This window comes from Trachymyrmex cornetzi, unplaced genomic scaffold (genome assembly GCF_001594075.2).
Source record: "Trachymyrmex cornetzi isolate Tcor2-1 unplaced genomic scaffold, Tcor1.1 scaffold579, whole genome shotgun sequence".
In the NCBI taxonomy this organism is placed as follows: Eukaryota; Metazoa; Arthropoda; class Insecta; order Hymenoptera; family Formicidae; genus Trachymyrmex; species Trachymyrmex cornetzi.
The window spans coordinates 1,776,486-1,803,114 of NW_017299892.1; the positions used below are offsets into that span (position 1 = coordinate 1,776,486).

General features: G+C 30.7%; 1 protein-coding gene across 1 annotated transcript; it reads right to left on the minus strand.

The window, feature by feature from the left end:
* LOC108766260 (cholecystokinin receptor) lies at positions 1-25,678 on the minus strand. The gene is made up of 9 exons (XM_018515441.1): positions 25,324-25,678; positions 14,695-14,809; positions 7,160-7,357; positions 5,028-5,213; positions 4,580-4,755; positions 3,556-3,786; positions 2,738-2,982; positions 2,084-2,214; positions 1-184 (listed from the first exon to the last, which is right to left on the minus strand). Exons 1-9 carry the CDS (start codon positions 25,633-25,635, stop codon positions 147-149), a joined length of 1,632 nt encoding a protein of 543 aa, XP_018370943.1. The 5' UTR covers positions 25,636-25,678; the 3' UTR covers positions 1-146.
* Between the last annotated feature and the right edge of the window lie 951 nt (positions 25,679-26,629).

A 26,629-nucleotide genomic window follows, 5' to 3' on the forward strand; every position in this document is an offset into this window, starting at 1 on the left:
TGTGCGGGTTTCTTACCACTTGTGCGAGAAGCGATCTTGTCGACGGGCGGCCAGGATATTTTCAGAAGAAAGTCTTCCTCTTCGCGAGGTTGGGGCAGAGATACGTTCGGTCGCACCGCCACGTCGCATAATCTACACGACTTATACTAGACACGATCTTCCTCCTCCAGCAACCGCACTACTTCTGAAATAATATTTCTTTATTGTGAAGTGACGATAGGGTAGTAAATAACGATTCGCATTTTGCGGATATTCAAATAATTCGAGATAATTATTTGTTTATTCATTTGTGGATAATTCAAATCTTGACATTCTCGAATTCACGCGGATCTTTGAAATCTATAATCTCTGAATCAGAATATAAAGCTATAAAAAATACTGTACATTTTTGTATTTTTTGTAATCGGTATATGATAAAAAAAAATATATATATATATATATATTTAAAATTTATGTGCCAGATAAATTTGCAAATTCACATAGATTTCTTACTTCTCTTTTAATTAAAATTCAGATGTGATCGTTGTGATCTTTTGTAATGGTATAATAATTATTTCGGATAATTCAAGTTTTCACTTATCCGAATATATATAGTTTTAGTGAAAACCACTTATTAAAATACATACCATTTTTCACACACATATACCCACACACATTTACATGAGTTAATATTTTGCACAGATAAAATAAAGATTACGACGAAATGCATACTTGGTGAATTTTCGAGGATAAAAATGGGACAATGCATTTATTCATCGAGAGAAAGAAAGAGAGAAAAAGAGAAAAAGAGAACCATGTAGTATTATCTCCACAAAGTTCGGATAGAATATTTCGAGATAAGCAGCGCTTATAGTTTCTATGAAATTCAATCATTACTGCTCATTTACGTTATATACAATCCGCTTAAGTACTATATCTATTGCTACATCAGTTATATGTATATGGTACTCGAAATTTCGTTGTGGCGTTTAAATTCAAGATTACTACTAGTTCCTTTTATAACAGAAATAACAGTGCCTTTTTTCATTTTTCAAGTATATTAGTAATTTGAGATTCTAAGCAGAAATGGCAAGTTTCAGTTCACAATTGGGTATAATCATGTAATATAAAACTAATTCCAAAGCTAATATTCTTGTTATCTCTTTCCTACAGAAACATTTTACTTTTACTTTTTCTATAAAAATACTGAGAGAAAATTGTATTTTGTTATAATCTTAATGTACTACATTAAAAAAACAAATAGACCGTAAAGTGTCATAAATATTATTTAAATTTTATATGTCACACGTTACAAAATATATCAAAATATATAAACATTCTATTTTGCAACGTAATAATCCAAATCTCAAAAATTAATGATTAATTTTACATATCAGTTTTAATATCGGCTGTATAAAAATATTTAAATATTGCTTTTATTTTTCTGTGTTATTCATCGAAAATCTGTTAAAACAGTAAATCTAATAGTATTAAATCTTGCATCGTGCGACTTTGTAATTTATTGTCATTTTACTATCAGACACGCAGACCAAGAACATTTTCATGGGATGGATACAATAATTAAGCTTCGGACAAGTAGGAATTAGAGCAGGACTAATTGTTCATTCAAAAGTTCAGGGAAACGTACGGTATATGTATACGGTTAATGTAAACCGGTATCGTGGAAATTACATCGCGGGAACTCTAACGTGTACCACGAGTAGCTAGCGGATGTCTGTGGCAGACCATTATCGATCACGTCGATGCTTTATAGTAAACTGTTATCAACCAGACTAAACAAGAGGTAAACATTTATTTTATTTATATTTTTTATAAATATCAGGCATGAATAGAAATCGCGATTTTAAAACAAATCAGAAATCTCCTAAAATTTCACGTGGTAAAACGGCAAAATCTTGAATGTGACATCGCGTAATACTATGATAATTTGATGAAATTCTGGCCGTTATGTATACACTGTATTGCATAATATCGCGGTATCATAATAGAATCTTGGAAATTTGGTTTCGTGTTATGTGTGCAACCGAATCTGGGAATATAATATAACTATAACAAAATGATCAATTTAGCAGTGCAATGATACCTGATCTAGCAGCGAGGGACGCTTTGCCCAGATACACTGTTGAGTCGTTTCCACTTAATTCACTGTTATTGCCAACTTGTCCGGCATTTCCGGTGGCCGCCATTGCGATGTCGCTGTGTCTGCAACCTACCCTAAAATAAAATGCACACTCGTTTACGTGAACGTTTATTTTCAGTTTAACAGCGTTTGCACCACACGTTAACTCGTGTGACTTTTCCCTTAAAAATCGTGCAATTGAATCAGTATATCCTCTCTCTCCTCCGAGGTACTTTTAAAAGTATTATCCAAAGTTCATTAACAGAGCACTAAGACTTTAATGCATATACTATTTTATCATTTTAATTATGTTTTATATTTAACTTAAAAGTATTTTATAGAACGAACTTTGCCACTTTACGATTTTTGTCTAAAAGCGAGAACGTGTTAGCAAGTTTGGGGCTTAAGAACGGCTGTTACGTAATTGCAAGTCTTTCTATCCGATTGCGGAAGCCCGAAGTATCTTCCGCGAAATTAATCCTGTACTCCGTCAGCCAACTGGTAGAACACGTAAAGAGGGCCGACTTGATAGTGAAGCTTCACCTTACGTTGTGATAAATCCTTTTAAATCGCCACTGTAACGGAAAACGTATACGCACGGCTTCATCTAGATTTTACCTCCAACAGCGGTGGCAGTCGAAGAGCCCGAGGAATGCTTGGCGAAATTTTCTGTTCATGAAACAGTACGTGATCGGATTGCAGCAGCTTGAGACGTATGCCAACAATTGCACTAGGCTAATGCCGGTGCTACCGACGACCGAGTACACCAGTTCGGGCGAGAAAAGGTACCACGTATTGATTACGTGCAACGGTGCCCAGCACACGAAGAACTCGAGGACTATTACGAAGAGCATCCTGATCACCTGCAACACCAACGGTATTCGCGTTTAATGAATAAGTGACGAGCATAGTCACCTGTCTCAGGTGAACATGTTTCTAACTGGATCTCATGTTACATAAAGCGAGTGTTGTCTCGTTGTATATTCCGGTACCATGAGTGTCGGCTCGCTTAAGCATGGCATGATCAACGTCCCGTGTGCGCGAGATTAAATCGTCTTACGTGCAAAATATATGGAAAATATTACGGTCTCTCTAAATATTATGCTCTGTATTTGCAAAGTAGGAATATAGGATTCTTTGGGAAGGAGTCGCGCACCAAGTGGATAATAAAAGGTTAATACAGCCACGAAGCGCTGATAAACATCTTGCGGCTTGGCGTGCACCGCCAGGCAACGCGTTTTTCCGACGCTTGCTCCAGATCCCACGATTTCGTAGAAACGAGAAATGCCGAACGCTATGGCGAGGGAACTTACAATGCGCGCTTTATATGCATGCAAGGCTCACACGTGATCTTGCATTAAATATTTGATACGGAAATTGTGATTCGCTTTACTGAGAGAGCAATTCAATTCGATCAATCAGGATTCTGTATGTACCTTCTTCTTCGCCTCGATGCTCTTCCCCATGTAATTACTGCGTATCACGTGTTGTCTGGTAAGTGGACAAGGTGAATCCTGCTGATCCTCGTTAGCAATATCCTTCGTGTCTCGCGTTAAGCAGCCACTTCCGTTCGCTCGTATCTGAATCCGGGATGCCTGAGACAAATCTGTACCGTGAGACTTGCCAGTAAGCACCCTGGAGACTACTGTCCGTGGTAACCGCACCTTCTTTTGAAAAAGGAGGAAGAGAAACGCGATGTCTCGGTTAACCACTACATACGTTCAGTGTGAATGTTCTCAAAACGTTAGATAGATTAATTTGCCATCCTAATTGCGTGAATTTATCTGATGTCTAGCCGCGGGCTATTTCATTGGATCATGAAATCTCAATTAGCCAGGGGAAGTTAATTATGCACTTGAGCACTTCCGTAAATTACAATCGAAACCACGGTCTTGTTGTTAATTAATAAAGTGGTAATGAAAATAATAGAATTTAGTATTAATCTCGAGAATAATTACAATATTATTAATACAAACATGTTTTAATACATTTATTGAATGTCACGTTTAATTACGTATTTTAAGCTTTACAATGAATAAAATAGAATCCAATCACGCTAATATCGTAATGTTGAACCTCATGAAGTATTTAAAATACAAATATATAAAAAAAAAATAAAAATTTCACCTTTTTAATTTCTTTCTATTATATCTTATTTTTTTTATTTGATAAAAATTTCTATTAAATTTCAGGTTTCTTGTATGTGTTAACAATTTTTATTAAAATATACGTTATGAAGAATAGTAAGAAGATAATTTTTATCGCTTTTCTCTAGTAGAATTATTTAAATTTGGATCTTACAAGTCCAATGTTACGATTACAGAATCAAGAGAAAATAATATTACAGATCAAATAATTTAAGCAATTAATGCATTTGACTTCTGGCCTCGGTTTTCATTACATAGATCATGATAATCGGAATTTCTATCCCAAGGTGATGTTTGCTCAGTATTTTCTCACCCTAGATGGTACACCTTGAGAAGCGCTTTGAAAGTGTCTCGAGGAAGACGAGAAGTTTCGCCGCGATCTCGAAGTCGGGCCGCAAGCGTCAAATACCATTGTAGTCCTTGCATCTCGATCATTATTGTTGTTGTAGCTTGAGCCTCGAATCGTTGCGTTAGATTCCATTCTCCTGACTGTAATTCATAACGTTTACAACTTTCAATCTTAATAATATAGACAAATATAAAAATAAAATGGCCAAAAAAGTTAGGTCGATTTATCTCATAAATTTTCCGTCCAATAGATTTTATAACAAAATTAATATAAATAAAATGAAATTAACATAGTAGCAGCTTTGGAAAATATTTTTCCAAGACCCTCCCGATGCCGACACGACAGGATTCGACGCGCGAAAATTGGTACTGTCATATCTACGTCCCGTATATTGAAGCGACACTTCACTTACGTCTTCTGGTACATGTCGATGACTGTCGGATCTCGAGCTTCAAGCCACGCCAAAGTTTTATCGCTATCAGTGAGTAAGCCAAACTCATAAGCAGCAATGGTATCAGAAGCAGTGTACCGTCTAGGAAGAGATTGTAAGCCCTTTCGGCGCCGACGCTCGGCCATTCCTCGCGACACTTACGCCTTCCTAAAATTGCCACATGATACGAAAAAGTTCTTTAACCGTTCGGCCGTAAAACACGTTCTGGTATAACTAACAAGAGAGGAGAGATCGTATTACCGCCACATCCTCATCGTCTACATTTTCTCAACGCAAAATAATCACATGGTTAGAATAAGGATCTAACTTCGTATTTCTTTGCGCGGAAAGCTTAGATGTAACCATTATTTAAAGTCGTTAATTAAAATTAGATATTCATTTGTTCATAATTTGTAAGCTTTATTAACAAATAAAAAGTTGCGTAATTTCTTTTTTTTTACCGTGATAAATTATTTTTTACCGTGAGATTTATGTTCACTAAAACATCAATAATGCATCTTGCTTTATTTAATATAATTCTTTTATATATATATATATATATATATATATATATGTATGTATGTATATATACACTTAATCGATAATATATCGACATTGCTATGCAATTGACTTTCATTGCTTCAATATCAAGCTCAGCAAGTCACATATGGTATCGATTACATTGATATTGCTGCGCAGTTGGCTTACAATATCTCAATATTAAGTCCGAGAAACGTCAAAACAAGTGATTAGTATTGCAAGAGTTTCATCGTATAACATAAGCATCTATATTGCTGGCTATAACTGCTGGTTATAGTCGTATTCTATTACGTATTATTTGATTAATTAAATTAGATTAAAAGTAATAATAGCAAGTTATCGATTAGATTTTTTTAATTTAAAGAAACAATATTTTATAGGGAGATTGGGACGGGTGTCATATATTTTGTGTGTGTGTGCACGCGCGTGTGTTTATGTGTGTGTGAATAATGATTTTTTTATATGAAAAAAATGGATATAAGATTTTGAAATACTATATGTACGTACAGAGTGTCCCATAACTTTTAATTGATATTTCTCAGAGTGAAAGAGTATGGAATTTTGAATTAAAAGTTTCTTTCTTAATTTTGGTTCAGACCATTATTTATCGCATTATTAACGATTAAAATTGATGTATATATCAATTAGATTGCGTCCATTTTATACAACAATTTAATATTATATTAGCAATCTACGCAATAAAAAGAAGAGAATGCTCTGCTGAATATACTGATTGAGTTATTAGCTTTTTAATAATCAATCTCGTATGACAACCGGCTCCGGTCTTTTTCAATTCAATAATAAATTTCCACGTAATAAATAAATTTTGAATAGCCACTAAATAAATAGGGTCAATCAATATGTAATATATAAAACAAATTGCTAGTAATAATTATTTATTGTTCGTTATTTTATTTAAAATATTAAAAACGTTTTTTATTTAACCAAGAAGCAACTACTATAACAAAAATTTATCGCGCAAACAGCCTAATTTCTTTTGGAATAGATGTTCGATATTGTTGAGGATTCAATATGCCAGTAGTTGAATATTATGTATATGCATAAGCTACCGGTGAAAGAAATTCTCAGAGGAAGGCCAGGGTGGATATTGGTATAGAATTGAGATGAAAATGTCGACACGACTGTTAAAGCTTCAGTTTCAATCTAGCAAGCGACTGTGACAAATAAAATTGTTACAAATACTGTAAATGTCACAATGAAATATATATATTCGCAAATATATATTCTGTGACGTTCAAATTTTTGCGAATTAAATACCTATTAATTGATAACTATTCATGAATTAATTAATAAAAAAAAAACGAATTAAGAAAATAATTTAATTAGTTAACATTTTTGAGGCTTCCACGGGTGCTTTCTGTGTAAAGGTTATGCGTTTCGCGGGTTTCCTCCGTGTCCAAATCCATTCTTGAGATGCCAACGTTTCGTAATTTAATTAGTTGTTAATTTTGAAATGTAAAATTATTTAATTACTTATTATATATTTGTTAGTTATTGTTCTTTTTTTATTTATCTAAAACTGAGGTAATTTTATAAGGTGGATATTTTCTTACCTCCGCTTAAGCTCTTTAATTGAGACACGATGAGAATTGGTACGTTCCATGTGAGACTGAGAGTCCACACAACAGCAATCATTTTGTAAGCGTGAAACTGTGTTTGCCATCGTCTCGATTTTAATGGTCGGCAAATGGCAAAGTAGCGTTCGAGCGAAATGGCAACCAGCGTCCAGACACCCACCGACACTGACACGGCTGGAAAAAGCGTATCATTTTAAATCCCATTGTACTCTATCGTGCAGACATATTACCTGTTTTTGTGGATATAGGACTGTTTTTGTTTTTAGTATTGCCGTTTTTTGCAAAATTTGAGTCTGTCTATCTCACGCAATAAAAAATTAATACGACTTTTGCGTGATACGAAGTATCGACAGCCAATCGATTTGTAATATATACTTTTTTTCATGCGGTTCAGCTTGAAATTAAAAATACATCGATAAATTTAACTGTCTCGGAAGATATAGGAAAGAAAAATAAATATATTTTCCATTTCCTTTCGATGTAGGACGACATCAAACTAACTGTGAGAACACGTCCGATTGTTAGCAAAAAAATATCAGTTGTCGATGATGGAAAGGAGTTCGACATTCAATAATGGAATCGGAGGGTTGCAGCTAACTGTCTGGACCACTGGTGTACGTTGCAAAAAATGAACGCACGTGACATGCACTCCTGCAGAGAACCGCATTTACTTCGGTCTACTTTCTTCTCTCCTATCATTGTACAAAAGAATGGAGAAGTTTCGACTTAAAAGTGTTGCCAAACAATTTTCACGACCTACAGTTTAAAGTACAGATGGATTGAGCAAGAGAGGATTTTATGAGAAATGTTCCTGATGACCTCTAATCCAATTACGAAATCCTTTTGCGGCCACGACCTACTTACAAAATATTTCATGTCAAGGTTATTAACAGGAAATTCTTATCAGCATGATACGACTACAGAGATTTTATCAAATATCCTTCACCTAATTGAAAAATTCGTTATTGCAATTTAATCCGATTGTGCAACATCATCACGAAAATGGATAGATACCATTGTGTGTTAGCAAAAGAATAAAATTAAAAATACGTGTTAAATTGAAATTTAAAGCGCTTGCATTTATCTCTGTTTCTGACGCACTAGTTTTTCAACATATTTTTTAACTAATTCGATTTAGCTTTTTCTTAGCAAAAATGTCGAAGAAAGTTATCTTTTATCATAGTTTTGTAATTTTTTATAGATTTATGTAAATGCATTTTAAAGTTTTAAATAAAAAATTTATTAAATCATATTTAAAATTAACTAGAATTTTGTTATTTATTTCGTTCTTTGAAGTTTAATTTATTGCAATCCTTTTTTTTTTTAATGCTTATTCGATACGGTCGCTAAGGAAAATCTATTTCAATTTATTAAAAAATTTGTTGTTAAAAGATAAAATAGGATACTGTATGATCGGACTGTGTATGATCGCAGTCTACCCACCCACGTTGTAATTATTTTCAATTTTAAAGACGCTCGTTCTACCCACGTTTTAATTTTTTTAAATTTTATTAAGAACGTGCATTGCAATATATGTGTCTATTTTTTAGAAGATACAATTACTTCACTTGACAAAGATTTTTTATTCACTCGATACCTCTAACCTCTAACGTCATTAAAATATGTCTACATTTTTATTTAATTGGGAATTATTCATTCAATCATTCGAACAATTATGGTTCTTATTGAAACATTTTCTCGTATTTCTATCTAATACCGTACAGTAATTTCCGTCTTTAATCACGACATTTTTAATTATGGAATTTTATGAATAATTATTTCTTACTTTTTATACTGTTAAATTAAGAAAAAAATTTCATGGTGACTCATTAAAAATAGACAAACAAAGGCGCGACTATATTGTGAGTTAATTTACTTTAACTATAGCAAAAAAAAATTAATTATACACTTTGAAAGAACAGAGTATATAAGGAATTTATCTGAAAGATAATTTGCATAGAGCAGTGACAGTCGAAACAAAATTAACATACTCGTTGTACTATGTCCTGTTACGTTGATTGTTCTTTCAAGAAGAAACCGTCTTTTATGAATTATCTATTTCAAAAATAAAAATAGTAGTATTTTTTTGGTATTTTTGAAGTATCATATATTTAAGAATAAAATTATTGTTCTTTGATTGTTGGTATTAACTGTTTTTTAAATATTCTATATGTCATTAATTTTAGTAATTAAGTTAAAATTTTATTATACTTAGATGTTATAATTAATAATTAAAACTTTCATGCTGCTTTAGAAGTTTTAAACTAATCATCTTGCACAAATTCATCGCTAGTTTTGATACATCGCAGGTAGCTGAAATTCTTCGTCACTTTCGTCTTTATTGATATTAACTGCGAGAAAACACACGCCACATAAGATCGACGGACATATTAGGTGACTAAATCGAGAAAGACGTAAACTTTTTGAACATCGAGTAGAACGTCGTTTTAGAGTACCAATATGTTCCATAACTTTCCGCTGTTCTTCTTGAATATATTTCTTCGAATATATGCCTTCATATAGTAAGATGAAAGTGCATCTATTCATCCTAATGCGCTTGTGACCTTTGCCACTGGGGATTCCATTCAGGTCGCACCTCCGTTTCCAAAAGCCGGAAGAAAAACGCATTGCAACAAAGTTATCTTAAATTTTTTTTTTTTTCCCGTTGAAGAACACCATCAAGAACATCTGCTGTCACTTTCATTGCGACAGCAGGGCATATAGTGATAGTAGAAATTACGGTATTCGTCACTTTTACGTATAACATCGCAATAAGTATTGTAATAACTTATCTCAAATACGTGTCGTTTCAGCTAAGCCGATCACGTTCTTATAAAAATTTGCATAAAGACCTTTAGATTTCGTGTTACCAACGCATATTAATCGACGTTATTAATGTACGAATTAATACGACTGCGGCACGGAGCTTGCTCATTATGTAAAAATAGTACACGTACAATGTATAGAAATTCTTCACGAACGGTTTCGTTACACTACGCTTCAGTACATTATACTGTTTTATTTGTAAAAGGTCACCGTTAAAATCTCTTTGTTTTATATGTGAGTGAAAAGCGGAACGTTGCGAATTGGGTCGTTTCTAGACAGGATTGGCCACGTATAATCCGTTACAATGGAGGAAAAAAAAAGAGAGAGAGAGAGAGAGACGGAGAAGGGGAGAGAGATGATTATATTCTACGCTTACGTTGTGATAAAAATGTCTTGAGAAAAGGAATATCTACGATATGACGAAAAACGTTCATGCGATTTCAATTTCAAAGCAGATTTCGCTGGAAGAGATTATCCTACATATAACGTAACGTATCGTGTATGCATAGGTGTGTGTGTGTGTGTGTGTGTGTCCCCGAAAATCCACGATTTTTTTTCTTTATGAGCAATCTATTGAAAAAGAATTTACAATTCACAGGAATAAAACTTTTTATAAAATAGTGATACGCGACAACTTTTATATTTTTGATTCTGTTATTTATTTCTCCTAAATCATATCCCAAATACATTGTATCTAACACTCAAGTTAGTGTTAATGTTAGAAGAGTTACGTTTTGCGATATACCGTTTTACAGCTGCAATCATATCGCATGATTTAAAAATCCAATATACAATAAAGATCAGAAGGAAGATATAAAAAGTAAGCGGCAGATGTAAAATATTGACAGAAAATATTAAATTCAACCAAACAGTACTGAACATTTCATCGGACCATATCTCTTATCTCACACCTGATTCCATTTGAATATCGGATCAAGAACATAAAACAAAACTTAATAGCGCGTTATATGCACCTGAAGAAGTATCCCACGAGCGTAATAAAAGTTCGCGTGATCGTCGAAGTACGCACGATCGTTTTCCTTTATCGGGGAACATTTGAGACGCGATTTTGTGGGAACGATATCATCGGTAATGGTTAAATTCCACGAACGCGAACGCAACGGTTATAATGCACAGTAGATATGCGTATATGCACCAGAATTGTCTCTTTCGGAGCGATATCTCCCCACGACGGGAATTCGACTTCGAGTCCGCTGGCGCACATTAGTCATTCTCGTGGAACAACATAATTCCACAATATCCTATTGCCAAGCTCTTTAATACGCGGGAGTAATATTCAACGAGATTTAAATGCATCAGTATTTCGTGATACAAAATATATATATAAAATTTCTCTCAATACATAAATAAGCTTTCTTTAATCTTCGGTACTCCTAAGATTTGGCTATTTATTTCAGGAATGTACAACTCTATGTAAATAAATCAAATATTTAATTTATTTACGTAATAACGAGAGTTGTACATCCCTGAAATAAATTGTCAAATTTTAGGAGCACCGAAAATTAAAAGAAAGTTTACATATAATATTATATGTGGACTCATAAATAAGAATAGTTTATTATTGTAATCAATTATCGATATGAAAATATTTTAATATTTTAATAATCGATATATGTATCTCTCTGTTATATTATCATATCATTTTTAGATATATGATACTTCAAAGAGTAATCCATATGAAAAATAAATAATCAATAATTAATCAGTAGTTTAATATTTGTGTTTTATATAAAAGAGAATACTGCTTCACCTCTAGAATTTATGCAAATATGTATCAACTATATGAGATAGAAAACACTTATTACAAATGAAAACAAGATATTTTTCGGAAGGCAAGAAAAATATTTTCAAATTTTTTATTTTATGTTTTTTGGTAGACTATTATTAATAATTAATTACCACCTTATAGATAAATTATGTTATCATGTAGTATATACACACACGGAGAAATTATTACAGATACCTACGTATTTACTACTCACATATGTGAACTATGTTGCAACTTAGAGCATTAGATCATTGCAGTCACTTGTATATGCATTGCGCAATGGCAATTTGCTGCTCGTTTAACAAATATATCACGTCTGACAACAACAGGCTTTTTGAGTGTCGCGTTGGTAGCAGATTGATCGTTATATCAAAGATCTATAGTGGCTTGAACACGCGTATTTAAATAAAATATTAAATAGTTTTAAATTATCATATATATATTGAAGAAATTATGTGCATTTAAGAATAAATTATATTCGCTTAAATAACAAATAACTTATAATATTTATTATTTAATGTACTTAATAATAACCTATTTAAAATGTAAAGAATAACTTATATTTGCGTAATTAATTTCAGCCTTAATAAATTGATAAGTGCACGATTGTAACTCAATTTTTAAAGTATATGAAATTTTACTATAGTACTCCATGCATCATGGCATTACTCGAAAATGTTATTACGCATCGTCGAAAGTAACAAAGACTCGATGGACGAGAATGTTTCTCTAATGGTGTCGCATTTTACCTAGCATTACCAGCTCTTTCCTTTCGATATGCGATCTTAAAATTGCATATATAGTAGAAGCGATTTCCGTAAAAGCTCGGATACGAACTAGGTGTACTTTGACAACTGACTTATCAAAGTACCATGTATCTGTATACATTGTCATACTTTCAGGCGGAAATTCAATGTCAATGAAGATTAATGTCCCTGCGAACATTGAGAAATGACGAATTTAGATCACGATAGATATTTGAAACGAAAAAGACACATGAATGTCATAATATATGCTTATAATCTCTTAATCAATATATAATACAATTTTTATTTACTAGAAATGATTAAGAAATTATATTATGCGTAGTATACATGTACACAACTTAATATCAGAAGAAGAAAGAATTTTTTGCGAAATACAGGGTTTTTTAAAAATTAAAATTGATAATTTGTGTCTAGAAAAAGTTAATTTGTATAAAGAAAAATTAAATTAACGTAGGTATTTTATTTTGCAAGTAAATAACAAAACGGTGCTTTCTATTACGTGATCATCTGAGCGATTGCGCTCCTTAATTGAATATTGAAAAGCTTCGGTGAAATAAAACAGAAGTTATGCGCGGCGTAAAGTGTACAGTCTTAACTTGTACTCGATACTATTAATATTCTCTCTCTTTAATAGAAACAGACGAAAAGAGAAAAAAGCATAAATAAATTACGGAAGTGAATCTTTCTCGAGCGATTTTTCTCGCGCAGTCTTCCGCAGATTAAACCAAACTAAAGAAAACGAGCTATTCGCGGAAGACTAATTGGAAATTAAATTGGGGAATACATAGAAGTTTATTTGTTATGTAGCAGGTGTGTTCAATTTCATGATAACGGCGCGGACTGTTGTTCACATAATCGATACAGTCATTGCTAGATTGTGATCATCTTGAGCAACAAAAAGTTCATTTTGCGTATTAATTTACAGGAGCGAAGAAATTAACTTTTTCCAAACCTTTCTAATGCATTTACTTTTTTGTTATCTTTATTATTTATGATTGTCATTTACAAACCCGCATTTGTGTATATACCCATAAATGTATATACAATATATATTATACATATACTATACATATATTTTATAAAATATATATGTATATGAATTCTATTTATATTTTTTTATAAAAGTACTTTTGTAATTATAAATTAAGCAGGACAGCTATTGTAACAAAAGTATGACTGTATTTTTTAAATAAAAACTAAAATGGTTGTTAAATTACTGGCGTGCTAGATTTCGCGTAATACGCATCTCTTTTATGAGAAAATGCTCGTAATTACGCCACTATTGTAGCACTTATGCTAATATTTGTGCATAATAAAATTATGAATTTGTATATTAAAATTAACTAGACTCCACTTTAAAATGCAATTGAAAATTCTAGAAATGTTTACGCAAAGATTAATAAAATTGTGTTTTCGTTGATAAATCAAGCATGTATTTATGCTTAGATTATCAATGAAAATAAAATTGACGTATATCTATATATATAAATTTTGTATTCTTTTGATGATGGTATATTCACATTTTTCGAAAATATTAAACTTTATAAATTTATCCTCGTCCGCAGGATTCGTTTCGCTAAATTTTGAGATAAGCAACAAAAAAGTATGTATCTAATATTTTTGGATGCTTTATATGTCCAAAATCTATTAAAATCAGTGAGGAACAGTTTCCATGGGTCCTTTGTAGATACTAAAAAATATATTGCAAGGCAACTTTAACTTTAGCTCTATATAAACTTTGAATAAATAATTATCCACTTAAGTAAATAAGCAGATTACCAATTTAGTGTCTTCAGCATCATTTAGTAGCAAAGTAACGATTTAATACATTTCTTAGAGCAGAAAGCTTTATTACATATTGATATGATTTAAAACGATTACTTTTATTTACTTGATAATCCTCTACTTAATAAATTTTCTATAGCTTGTCTTGTAGAATATGGCATCTGAGAAAATAAGCGATAAACAACATTTTCGTGATTTTCATGATGCCGTATACGCGTACAGGGATTCGCGAAAATTCTTTTATCCTTACAACGATGAGATGATGGGACAAAAATTGGAGACGTTCATTTCCAATAATATCCAATTTTTATGTTATCCTGAAAACAATGAATCAATGAACTTACCTTGAAAATATGGTATTAGTTTGCACATTGTTAGACCGAAAACGAAATTTTTGAGAATTTGCCCCAGGAGAGTAAAGGGCATGCAGAATACACCGAGCAAAAGATCCGATACAGCCTGAAACAGAGATCGGTAATAATTTGGTTAATTGCTGTTTCCAGTTCGCAAAAAATAAGAAATATCAACGATTCGAATTGCTAAGCGTACAACATACAAACAGTTGTACTTACAAGATGATCAAAACGTAATCAATAATTTATACCAAAATTTATTTCTCCGGATTTTATTTTGAGAAAGTGCAAAAACCATTATACGAAACGTTCAAACATCTTAGACCAAAGTATGGTGGAAATAAATAACCTTATCGTTTCTTCATTCGTGTACTTTCTCGACTAGTGAGGCTAAATAAAGGTGGTTCCGAGTCCAGGTCGATCGATCATCAGTAAACAACAAGAAAGTGGCTTTCGACACGATAAATTGGATGTTGGAAATTTTCAATTTTACTCGTAGCCGGAAGATTCAAGATTTGTTTGCATATTTGTAAATAGTTATACATTACATACATATACATCTTTTTTTGTTTAAACGTACATGAAAATTAATGTGATGCGTGATGCAATAATTTTCGTCTTCCAAAAAAAGCATTTTTTCGTATCAAGACGGACTTTTAATTAAATTAAAGTCCTGTCTGATCTTGGCAAGCGCAGGAGAAAGAGAGATCTTATTTTTCTTTCATTCAATGTTTTCTGGTCTTTTTAACAATGAAAGTTTTTACTTTAGACACATGACATAACTCGTAAAAAAATTTAAATAAGTAACTAGAACTACAAAGATCTCTGGAAGTAGACAGAGAGGATAAAAATAAGTAAATAAAAACTGTTAATGTGCAAAAAACAAATACTGTAAGAATTGTACTGGATCAATATTGTTATTACGCAACCATGACTTTATATTAAATATTATTAGGTAGCTGAGTTTTCATTCGGTACTGTTTGATGTTATGTTCGAACTAAACATCACGTCAAATTAATGCATAAAAAATAAAAATTTATATTTTTATAAAGATATATACATCAGAATATACAATTTGGCAGAAAGGAATAGTATATCTGAAATAAAATTATTTTAGCATTACTAGCGATTGAAAATTTACACACTTTTATCTAATATTTCTTTATAGACATAGAAAATATTATTCCATAAAACATGGATAGAATATTTTAATAAATTTAAATATTTTAATAAAATATATAATATGTTTCTCATACTATATTAATGGATTAAAAAACAAGAAGAATAAAATAATGTCAATATAAAGGAAGCACTACTACGCGATTTATACTTAATGGCTTCGCCAAACTTTTATTCTTCGCGTTTTGCGGTCCAGCTATTCTGCCAGGCAGAAAGTTGAAAAGTCACAAGTTTAATAACTGTTTCTAAGTAGTCGTACATAACACGTTTAAACGAAACAGTTACAAATTTCTTGTTAGAAGAATATTTAAACTTCTCAATCGTTTGTAAATTTTGATCTTCGCAAGATGCTACATATAATTCAATACATATCATACATTTTAAATTCAGTAATTTATACCTATTAAGGACCAAACTTAACGAAAAAATTAACTAAAAATTAAAATTAACTAAAATTAACTAAAATTTTTAGAAATATTTTATTAATTAAAATTAACTAAATATTTCTAAAAATATAATGTTACTCTATATTACTCGCTTTTACTTATCAACAACTTTTGGAAAACATTTTTAGAGGAAATCTAATATTAATCGGAATAAAATATGACAGCTAAAAAATTTACGAGGATAAAGCGATAGCAGAGATATAGGAGAGAAACTAGAATGTTATACTCGATACCGATTTAACAATTTCGGTTAAGAGCAAAAAAAATTGTGAGTATTTGAAACGCAGAGACGTGTTATTTCAGCGTGATAAATATTACAGCTTGTATCAATGTTTACGTGTTTACACTATGTATCTCCTTTTACACAGGAAACATCTATGAGAAATAGGCTTAAAAATGTGTGTGTGTGCGTGCGCGATAAGCGCAGATATTATAATCCTGATTGCGTTTTGCGAAATATCAGTTGTTTCATATTACAGTTAGCATGTTTAAACGTTCAAGGTAGACTTGTTGTAAACAGAAATTATGATTTTCCAACAAGCTTCAACAACACAGTTATATTATAATTCTATGTAAATACGTAGTTGTACTTTTTAAAGTGACATTGAGAGAAATATTACAAAATTGCATGAAAATTTTTATGAACGTGACTATACCTTCAGTATATAAACTCATAGTATATTAAAAGAAATTTGTTCTTCCATTGTGTAGGTACATATTTGAAAATGTTATACAGCGAATGGTGAAGGTATAATAATATGTCTTCATTTTCCAACTTTATTATATTAAGAAGAACGTTTTATCTCACAAAAAAGGTGTAAACACACACACACACACACACACACACACACACACACACACACACACACACAGTAGATCTAATCAGTTTTAATTTACTTAAAATACAAATAATTGCAAATCAGAATAAAAGATTCTTATTGGTTAGGATAGTTCTTTTATATTATAACGTTGTCATGTAAGTGACAGACTTTTCCAATGCGTTACAACCTTTTGGCTTGTCAAACAATTGAGAGTTTTATTTTGAGATATCCAAGTTTCGTCACTTTATTTGATTGTCACGCGAAATGTAAGTACAACATTCAACATCTTGATTTTTCTTTCGTAAATTCGTTCTTTTTCGTTTCGTTTTTTATTGTAAGTACATCTATATACCGGCGCATTTATGTTTTATAAATTGATTTTCACGGCATATATTATATTTATTTAGCAGTTTTAGTTTAAAAATCGTATTATATTATAACCGTTGCGTACAAATAATTTATGAAATATTTTAATGGGTATCATAAATACATACATATATATTGTATATGTCTTGTATATATATATATATATAAACAATTTAATATTTATCGATATGTTTACAATTTGATTTTTGGAATAGTTAACATGAATATGGAATAATAAACTTACTTGTATAAATAAATGAAAATGTAGTATAATACGATGTTATTCGAATATTAAATATCGATTTAAATATATTATATATAAAATTCTTCAATGATAATATTAAAGCTTTCGAGTTATAAGTTATATATGCATACAGATTTTAATAATATTAATGCATGCGCGCATATATTGATATATTCTATATCATATAATTAATTTTTAACGTGATATAGAAGTGTTTGAAAAATCTACATTCATATGTGAAATCTAACATCCTATTATAATTGGCAAACATATAATTTTATTTCAAGTGGTCCAAAGTTTTTGTTAAAAATTAACGATACGTTGAGTATACTATAGTAGTGAAATGGACTATCTGAAATTCAATCTACCTAACAACGTTAATAGATTTTTGTTCAGCGCAAGGAGAATTGATTTATCTGTTCTATTTACTTTCTTGTGAGTTTATCACAAAATAAATGATTCTAATTGGGATTATTTGACCAAAAAAGAAATAAAGCTTTATTCTCTCTCTGGCTCAGAATTTCTGATCAGACCAGGCGCAGTTGTTAAACAAAAAAGCATTGAGTTTACACACAGAAAAATCCAACATTGAAATCGGAGTGCATACTTGTGTTTTCCCGAAAAAAAAATATTTGTATAGATTTTTTACGAGCACGAGTTTCATTGAAAAAAATTCTTATTCAGCAGGTGTCTTATAAAAGTAAAAGATAAAACATTCAACCTTTTAATTTCTTGTATTTATTATACAATATTAATGGGAAAAAATAAGAATAAGATGCAAATACTATAATTGTTTTAAATAACAGTAGATATAAAATATGTTATTAATTTGGTGATAATAAATAAAAAAAAAATATATATATACTTTATTTATTATCATTATTATTTATATCATATTTTTATATCATAAACATACGATATACAAGAAACAAGTTCTTTTTTAATTATATGAAGCAACGGAACTGATTTAATTGCAAGTAAGATATTGGTTAAATATTTTTAAAGATGTGTACTTTATTGGCGCACCCCCGTTAAATTGTATTGACGAAGAATCCTCCAAATTTCTTTATGTCAGAAAAGCTTATCAACAATTTGTCTACAAATCTATATCAAACAGCTAATTACTAAGCGAACAAATATTCCCTTCTACGTAGAGAAGTTATATTTTAGTCGGTAATTACTAGAGTAGAAATACGTACCTAAAAGTTAACGGGATTAGAACGTATATTATGGAAGATGTGGAATTACCCTTTATCGACAAAATTTGTGTTTAGACTATGAAGAATATTCTATTAAATTTGCGTTTATTTTTTTTTTCATATGCGAAATTTTGTTTTTTTCTTAAGGTAAATTTTTTTTCTTAAAAATGCAACCACAAGCTCTCTCTTCTTTCAAGATAAAGTTTTATACATCCGCAATTAATGTTTTCAGTAGAATATCCAGCGCAGTTGATGCATAGAAAACTCGTGGTCTTCTAGTAACATTTCTGTTGTTTATACATATAACTCCCACGGTTATTTTTCAATTTTATTTTATTTTATTTTAATTACTTTCTCCGTTTTCGTTACGATCGTGGAAATGTCATACACTTGTCACCTTTGGCAGTTAATTGTTAACTGACTCCTACACGCGAAATAGTTTTCGGCCCTTTCAATTGCCGACCTTCTGTCAGAGACAGATTCGAACCTTTACTTCACCAACGACGATGAAATCAATGAAGCGAGATAGATTAAATTGAATGATGTGCTAGAAATCTTGATTTAAGTTTGACAGAAATTTTATAGATAAATACCAATGCATTTTATTAATTTTTATTTATCACAATATTTTTAAATTTCTAAACTCAAATAAATTTTATCTAAAAACTTAACGCACAATACAATTTAGAATAATAATTAAATATTAAGATAGATGATGCAATAATGTAATCTATTGAGAGTAAATAAAAATAATAAAAAATATTTCAAATAATCGATATCTCTAAAGGTGATGAATGAGCGTGACAAGAGAAATGTGTGTTGTACAACATGTGGGTATAGTCACTTTATTTCCTTAAATTGTATGGTTATAAAAATCATATTATAAAAATAATTGTTATATATCGATTTAGTGATCTTAGATATATTGAACAAATAGAAAGTCGGAAGGGAGATCAGATGAATGATATTGAATCCGAACGTGATATCGATCATTTCTGATTGATGGGAACACTAGCGTAACATTTAAGCAGTCTCAACTTTGACATTTTATCATACGAATAACATATTGAAAAAAATGTATCGCTTTGAACCAATTTGCACGAAATTTTTATACATTAGATCAATAAAAAAAAAATTCTCATTGTACACGAAAAGACATGTAGGTGCAGTGTTTGAATTCATTTATAGATATATTATTATTAAATTCTTAAATTTTTTAATTTCAACTTAAGATGCAGTTCAATTTTTATCATTTCCTTTTTTATTATTTCAAAATTTGCAAATCTTCATGAAAGATCATGGCGTTGGTTAGAATGAATTTCATCCCACGTGCCTAAACATTACCATTTTTTTCTTTCGTGATGTCAAAAACACATTCACGTAACGTACACATAAATAAAACTGATACTATATGAGATGTAGTCACTACAAATTATTTATGATGACTTGGCGTATATTCTCTTGGAATTCGAGGAATCTGTGCTCGGCGTGTGATACATGTGGTGGAAGACAAAAGGCCATTATGACGACGAATTTGAAGCGGGCGGTGTCATTTGCGATGTCTGGTCCATATGAATACGCGAACTCTTTGGTATTTAAATCACGGATTATAGTATTCTAAAATTTTCCACAAATAACTTTTTCAGCAGTAGTCAAAATACCAGCGGGAAATAAACGACGTGCAAAGGTCGTAAAAAATACTTGCGATTAAATACATTCTATACGATATTTATGTATTCAGGTTTTCGTTTTATAATATTAAATATACAACCGAGAAGCGTATATACAATCTTTTTTTTATTGTATTGTATTGTAAACTACACAGAATGTTTTGTATAATAGACAACAATATATTGCTGATTTGCATACACAATAAATTACATATCACAAAATAAATATATAAAAATAGATATTTTCTATTTCGAGGAAATTAAATTAAATTTATTCGCTCGCGGATGTTATTTATTTGCAAGAATATTACACACGATGAGTTGGTATCGACATGATAATCTGTGCGGTTCACAAACACAGCGAATTCATATATAGCATATTATATTTATTGACTACATTTCCAGAAAAGCTTTCCGGCGCCAAGCTGAAGTCTCTGCTAAGGCGCTTATCAGTACGATGAATCCTTGTTGAAGGAAGATTACAGAAATACAAAACGCAAAATAGAATATTTGTAAAATATATGCCTTAGATGAGCGGGTTCACAAAAGGATTTTGCTAGGAAATACTGTATTAAGACGATCGAGAGTCGACAATCAGTATGAAAGATTAATACATTTTATCTTGATAGAATCCGACTAACGGGATCTGTATAGTCAAGAGTAAAAATATTTATCTTTTTCTTATACTTTGGAGTGGAAAAATATCATGCTGGAAGAGTTCGCATGTTTCATACTAAAAAATTAAAATTGAAAAAATTGCAGCCAAAACTCTGTATGAAGTATAGATTTCTGCTAGAACTAAGAACGAGAAATATCATTGAAACTACGATAAATTGTATAAGCTCGACATTTTCTCCAAATGTCGTGCTTTGTTTTAAATTTTAAAATATATTAATTGGTAATTGTTCGAATTTTGTTTTTAAATTACACATATATATATATTTTTTTAAAATCGTATTATTGTTGATATCATAAATTAATTACACTACTATCATATTTTTATTCTGTAGTGTATTATTTAATATTGAACGTATAAAATTATGTAAAAATTTCTTTTTTTATTTATTTTCTATAACCACAAATTTATGATAGTATTTATGTAATTATGACTCTTACGTTATTCCACATAATGTTATTTCTAATATTTAAAAGAAATACTTCTTTATAAGACTTTGCATAGTATCATTATGAGATCCGAATACCACAAGCTTTCATGAAGATGAGCTGTAATGAGGATTTGATTAAATATTAACAGAGCGGCATACTTTTCATTGTCAGTTAATATTAAAACACAATAATTACAATAAAAGTACTATTAAGTAAATAAAATGTACTTGCATAGAATTATCATAAAAATTAGTATAACAAAAGATTCTTATATTATTTACAAATTATATATGAGTTATGGTTTTATTATTTTATTATAATTGATAATATATTACAATATAATAATACCCGAAAATAATCTGGAGGAATATAACAAAAATACCGAAAAATTATATATTGTTAAATATTTTTATCAATCTAAGATTAGTTTTTTTTAGGATAAACTTTAATAAATCTAATTTTTTTTCGCATTAAAAAACTTTTTACATTTTTTCGTAATTAAATAGTTAAAGATACCTTATTTGTATCTTGAATAATTGATTTCTCAGAAATTACTTGTTAATTAATTATTAATTATAATTAAAAAGCTACGTGTAATTAGTTATATTCTTGTGCTTTTTATAGAAACTTCAGAAATATAAACTAATCTGAGTCTGATGACTCATGATATTTTACTGATTTAATTGGTTGGACCAGATCTGGTCAGCTGATCACTAGTACTACAACCAGGTCTATAAGTTATTCACTGTACTGTCCGATTTGGATACGGGTCCTTTCGAACTTTGGAACAAATTTTACAATAAACCGCAAAAGTGATCACATGCAAAATGCTTGAATTCTATTATACTCTTTAATTATATTAAATCAATTACTTTTCAAATTTTTAACACCTGTTAAATAATGATTTACAAAGATTTTCTTTTTTTAAAAAAATTTTCACACGATGGCTGAAAATACATATTTGCGTCTATTTTATGAATGTTGTGACAGAGAACTGTCAAACTGCTATTACGTGTTCGGTGTCTTATAAGGACTTTACATTATAAATAGCACGAAAATCTGCTTAACCGTATTCATTTAAATTAAAAAGGTTCTATTTGGAACACGGTCCGATTTAGACCACTGTCCCCTATATATTTTTGCAAATAGTTCCCTATTTAAGTAATATATTTTTACGTATCTGAATCTAAACTAATCTGAATCTAAACTATCTGAATCTGAACTAAATCTAAAAAAAGAGTTAAAAAATCTACATTTTGAAATGTATGCTGTTGGATACTTTGTATGTGGAGATGAGCAGGCAAAGTAGCAAAAAAAAACTCAACTTATCAGTTTCAATATTTTTTCTGTTGCATTCTAAATATTTATAAATAATATTTGCATTATTTTTGTGCATTGTACACGCTTTTCTCCTTTGTGCTTTCGTAATTTGTAAGTGCAATTAGAATTTTTGGTTTAATATAAATATTCAAAAATTTATATATTTTTTCATAAACAATTTCGATGTATAGTGTATGTAAAAAAACCCCTAAAACAGTTTGATTACACTTTCATATCTTGCGCACGAGTGAACAAATATCGTAAAGCAATATATATCAAATGTCTATGGATCAGATAAAAATAAAATATATTAAGGTTAAAGATTGTACGGTCATTTTAATAGATTTTTATTTATCGATAAAATATTAACATTATATTCTACTGCTTTGCAAATCATTCATATTTTTTATTTTTATTGTTTATTCATAGCATATCTTATTGTTGTCATTTCTATGAAAAGAGTAGCGATATTAAAAAATTACACTCTTAAAGATAAACCTATTGAATTATTAAAAGTATATCTTGAACAATTTAGACATTAAATAAAGTATATGTACTAATGAACGATTGACGCCGATAAATTTCGTTTTTAAATTGCGTAAGCTGAAGATTTTCTTATGCAGCGATCTTATATACATAATAAAATAAAATTGATAAACTAAATGCCGTATGACATCTGCAAATATTCTTTATAAAAAAAAGCCTACTTTATCACTGATCAATTGTTTGTCCTCAATGAATACATAGCGAGAAAAGGTCTTAGATTTCCGATATTCGCGAACGTGACCAACATTTTTCTTCGTTCTGGAAGAATGATGACAATGCTTGCGTGACGAATCACTAGCAGCCGGTGTAGCCGAAAAAATGGTGCTGTTGGCAGTTTTTCCCTACACCACTCGCGCGGAATATGCAAAAACGGTCTGGCAAACAGATGCGCGCAGGACATTGCAGACCCTTGAATCTCCTGGTCTCGTTGCCTCTCTTATCATCCTCTGTTTTTATTTATTAACTCTCGCACAAGCCAGCGGATATTTTTGCTCGCACAGAAACCTGCATGAGACATTGTAAAAGTTGCAAGAAATATTTCATTGAGCATACACGCAATATTATATTTTATCTCGTATCTGATTTGAAAAAGCGTTTAAATCTATAGATAGAACGCGCATTTGCACATTACTTTTAAATAATGCATTAACCACCTGGGAATGGAAAATTAAGGGATGAAAAATTACTGTGCCAAAAAGAATTGATATAATGTAATCAAGAAAGCAACACCTGTTTTTCTACCATATAGCTCTCTTTTCTTATATTTAGTTCATATATTACATATGTTCAAATCACAAAAACGCTTTGCATCGAATGTAATTAATAGATCATGATTTGAGACATGACATTTTACTAAAAAATAATTATATATTTAAAGACTATAACAGCTCTGTGGATATGTGAGATTGAATTTTGTATTTATTATAACTATGCTAATTAAAAGTTTACTAATATTGTCTATTTATTATGAGTTATAAACACGGTATGCACGAGTAAAAATTTCCTGCTTATTTTAATAATAATTTTCGAACAAATTCTGAAAGATAATGTCAGAATGTATTCATCTCGGGTATATTCAATTAAGATCAATTACAGAGCAATCTAATGTTATCGCACGTTGTCAGTAATGTCACCGGGATAATCAGCTTTGGATAAACCTGTTACCGCATGTTGCCGCCAAATATATCATTGTGTGCAAAATGTGAAAGCTAATTTGCGAGATCTTCGATGAACAATTTCCACAGCGTCCGGTCTGCACCGATATAGCGGAATGTACTATTGTTTCAATTTTAAGTAAGATACATATTTATGAATGAAAAGTGTATTTAAATTGTTTCTTAAAATACATAATTATAATTAAAGTGCATTTTACAGTATTCGCATCTAAAAAAAACCTTATTCGTTTAAAAAAGCAATATATCACATACTTTTTAATAGAAAACAAATCGTGAAATACACACTTCTTAATTGTATATTAAATAACCTTAAAATTTTCAAAATTAATTTAACGATATTAGATATTTCATATGAAGAAGTAGAATAATTTATTTTGTAAATTTATAACTTTTTCCACATTTTCTTTAAATTTATTATAACTCTTTTTATGTATTTCCTCCACCCACGAAAAGCCAGAGTCAAATAATGTGTTGACTACCATTTATGGAGGAGCTATAACAGCCATTCTTCATACAATAGAAACCAAGTAGAATATAGAAACTTACCAAATTCAACAGATAAACATTTGTCACCGTGCGCATCCGTTTGTTTCTCGCCAGGGTAATGAGCACTAAAGAATTCCCGACGATGGAAAGGAAGAAAATTGTACCATATAGTGGTATAATAAGATTCTCCAAGAGACTGTCTTGACCTGATGACTGCGTGATGATTGGCGAGGTGACGTTGACAATTCTGGAAGTGACGGTAGAGAACAGGGGGAAACTGGTAACGATCGATGGGTCATCATCGGCCCCTAAAGCACCAAAATATTCTGTGGAAACGGGGTTATCGGATAAGTTGCGCCTCTGAATCGACATTTTCTTGTCATTCGTGCTCTTCGATCTTTCGTTCCCTCCTTCATGCGCCCATGCCAGCGAAATATATTTCGATAGAGCGAATGTTACATTGCTCTGAGCGATGTCACTTTATCAAACTGTTATCACACACTATATTCGTGACTGTTTTGCTCACTGCTTGCTAGTTCTCTAATATTTAGAACCACAGTACCAGAACAATGCTACGATAAAATCAATATTTTTTGCACATTTGAAGCAGAGTTTCACGTTTTGCGACTATTTCGCAGTACTGTTCTCACAGTTTTATGAAAGATTTTTTTAATACATTTTTCATCGATAATTATTGTAGCATTCTTTTGAGCAATATATATTAAAATCTTGCAGTTTAATATAAATAAAAAATATAATAATGATTCTCATTGTTCGCATTTGCAATAATTGCAGTTTTATTTGGTCTTCTGAACTTGCGATCATCTCTTGATGAACGTCTGTAAACAGAACAAAACATATAAATTATTAAGCGTCAGGTAATAATTTTGTGAAAAATATGATTAGATATATATATGTGTGTGTGTGTGTGTGTGTGTGCGTGTGTGTGCGCGCGTTTGTGTGTGTGTGTGTGTGTGTATTTTAATTATCTCATTACATTTATACTTGTAGAGTATTGGTTTTTTAACTGCGTAAGCAAATTCTCTCTATACCTACTTCGTGGAAATTCTGTTAGGTGTGGCATTGCGAGTCGGAATTGGACGCAAATGAAGGCGCACACATCAATTTATGAAATGCTAGGTGGCACACGAAATGTCATCATTTGCTTTATATATAATACATTTAGTTTTAACAAAATTAGTACAGAACTGGTATAGAATTAATTAAATCAAAGTCCGGATACTCTTTAATGGGTAACATTTAATACGACTACCATTTTGTCTAGCAATCTCTTAGAAACGCGTTCTTGTAATTGATTACTTTCGACGTAAATTTTTAAATAACGCACAGCACAATTGAACGATAT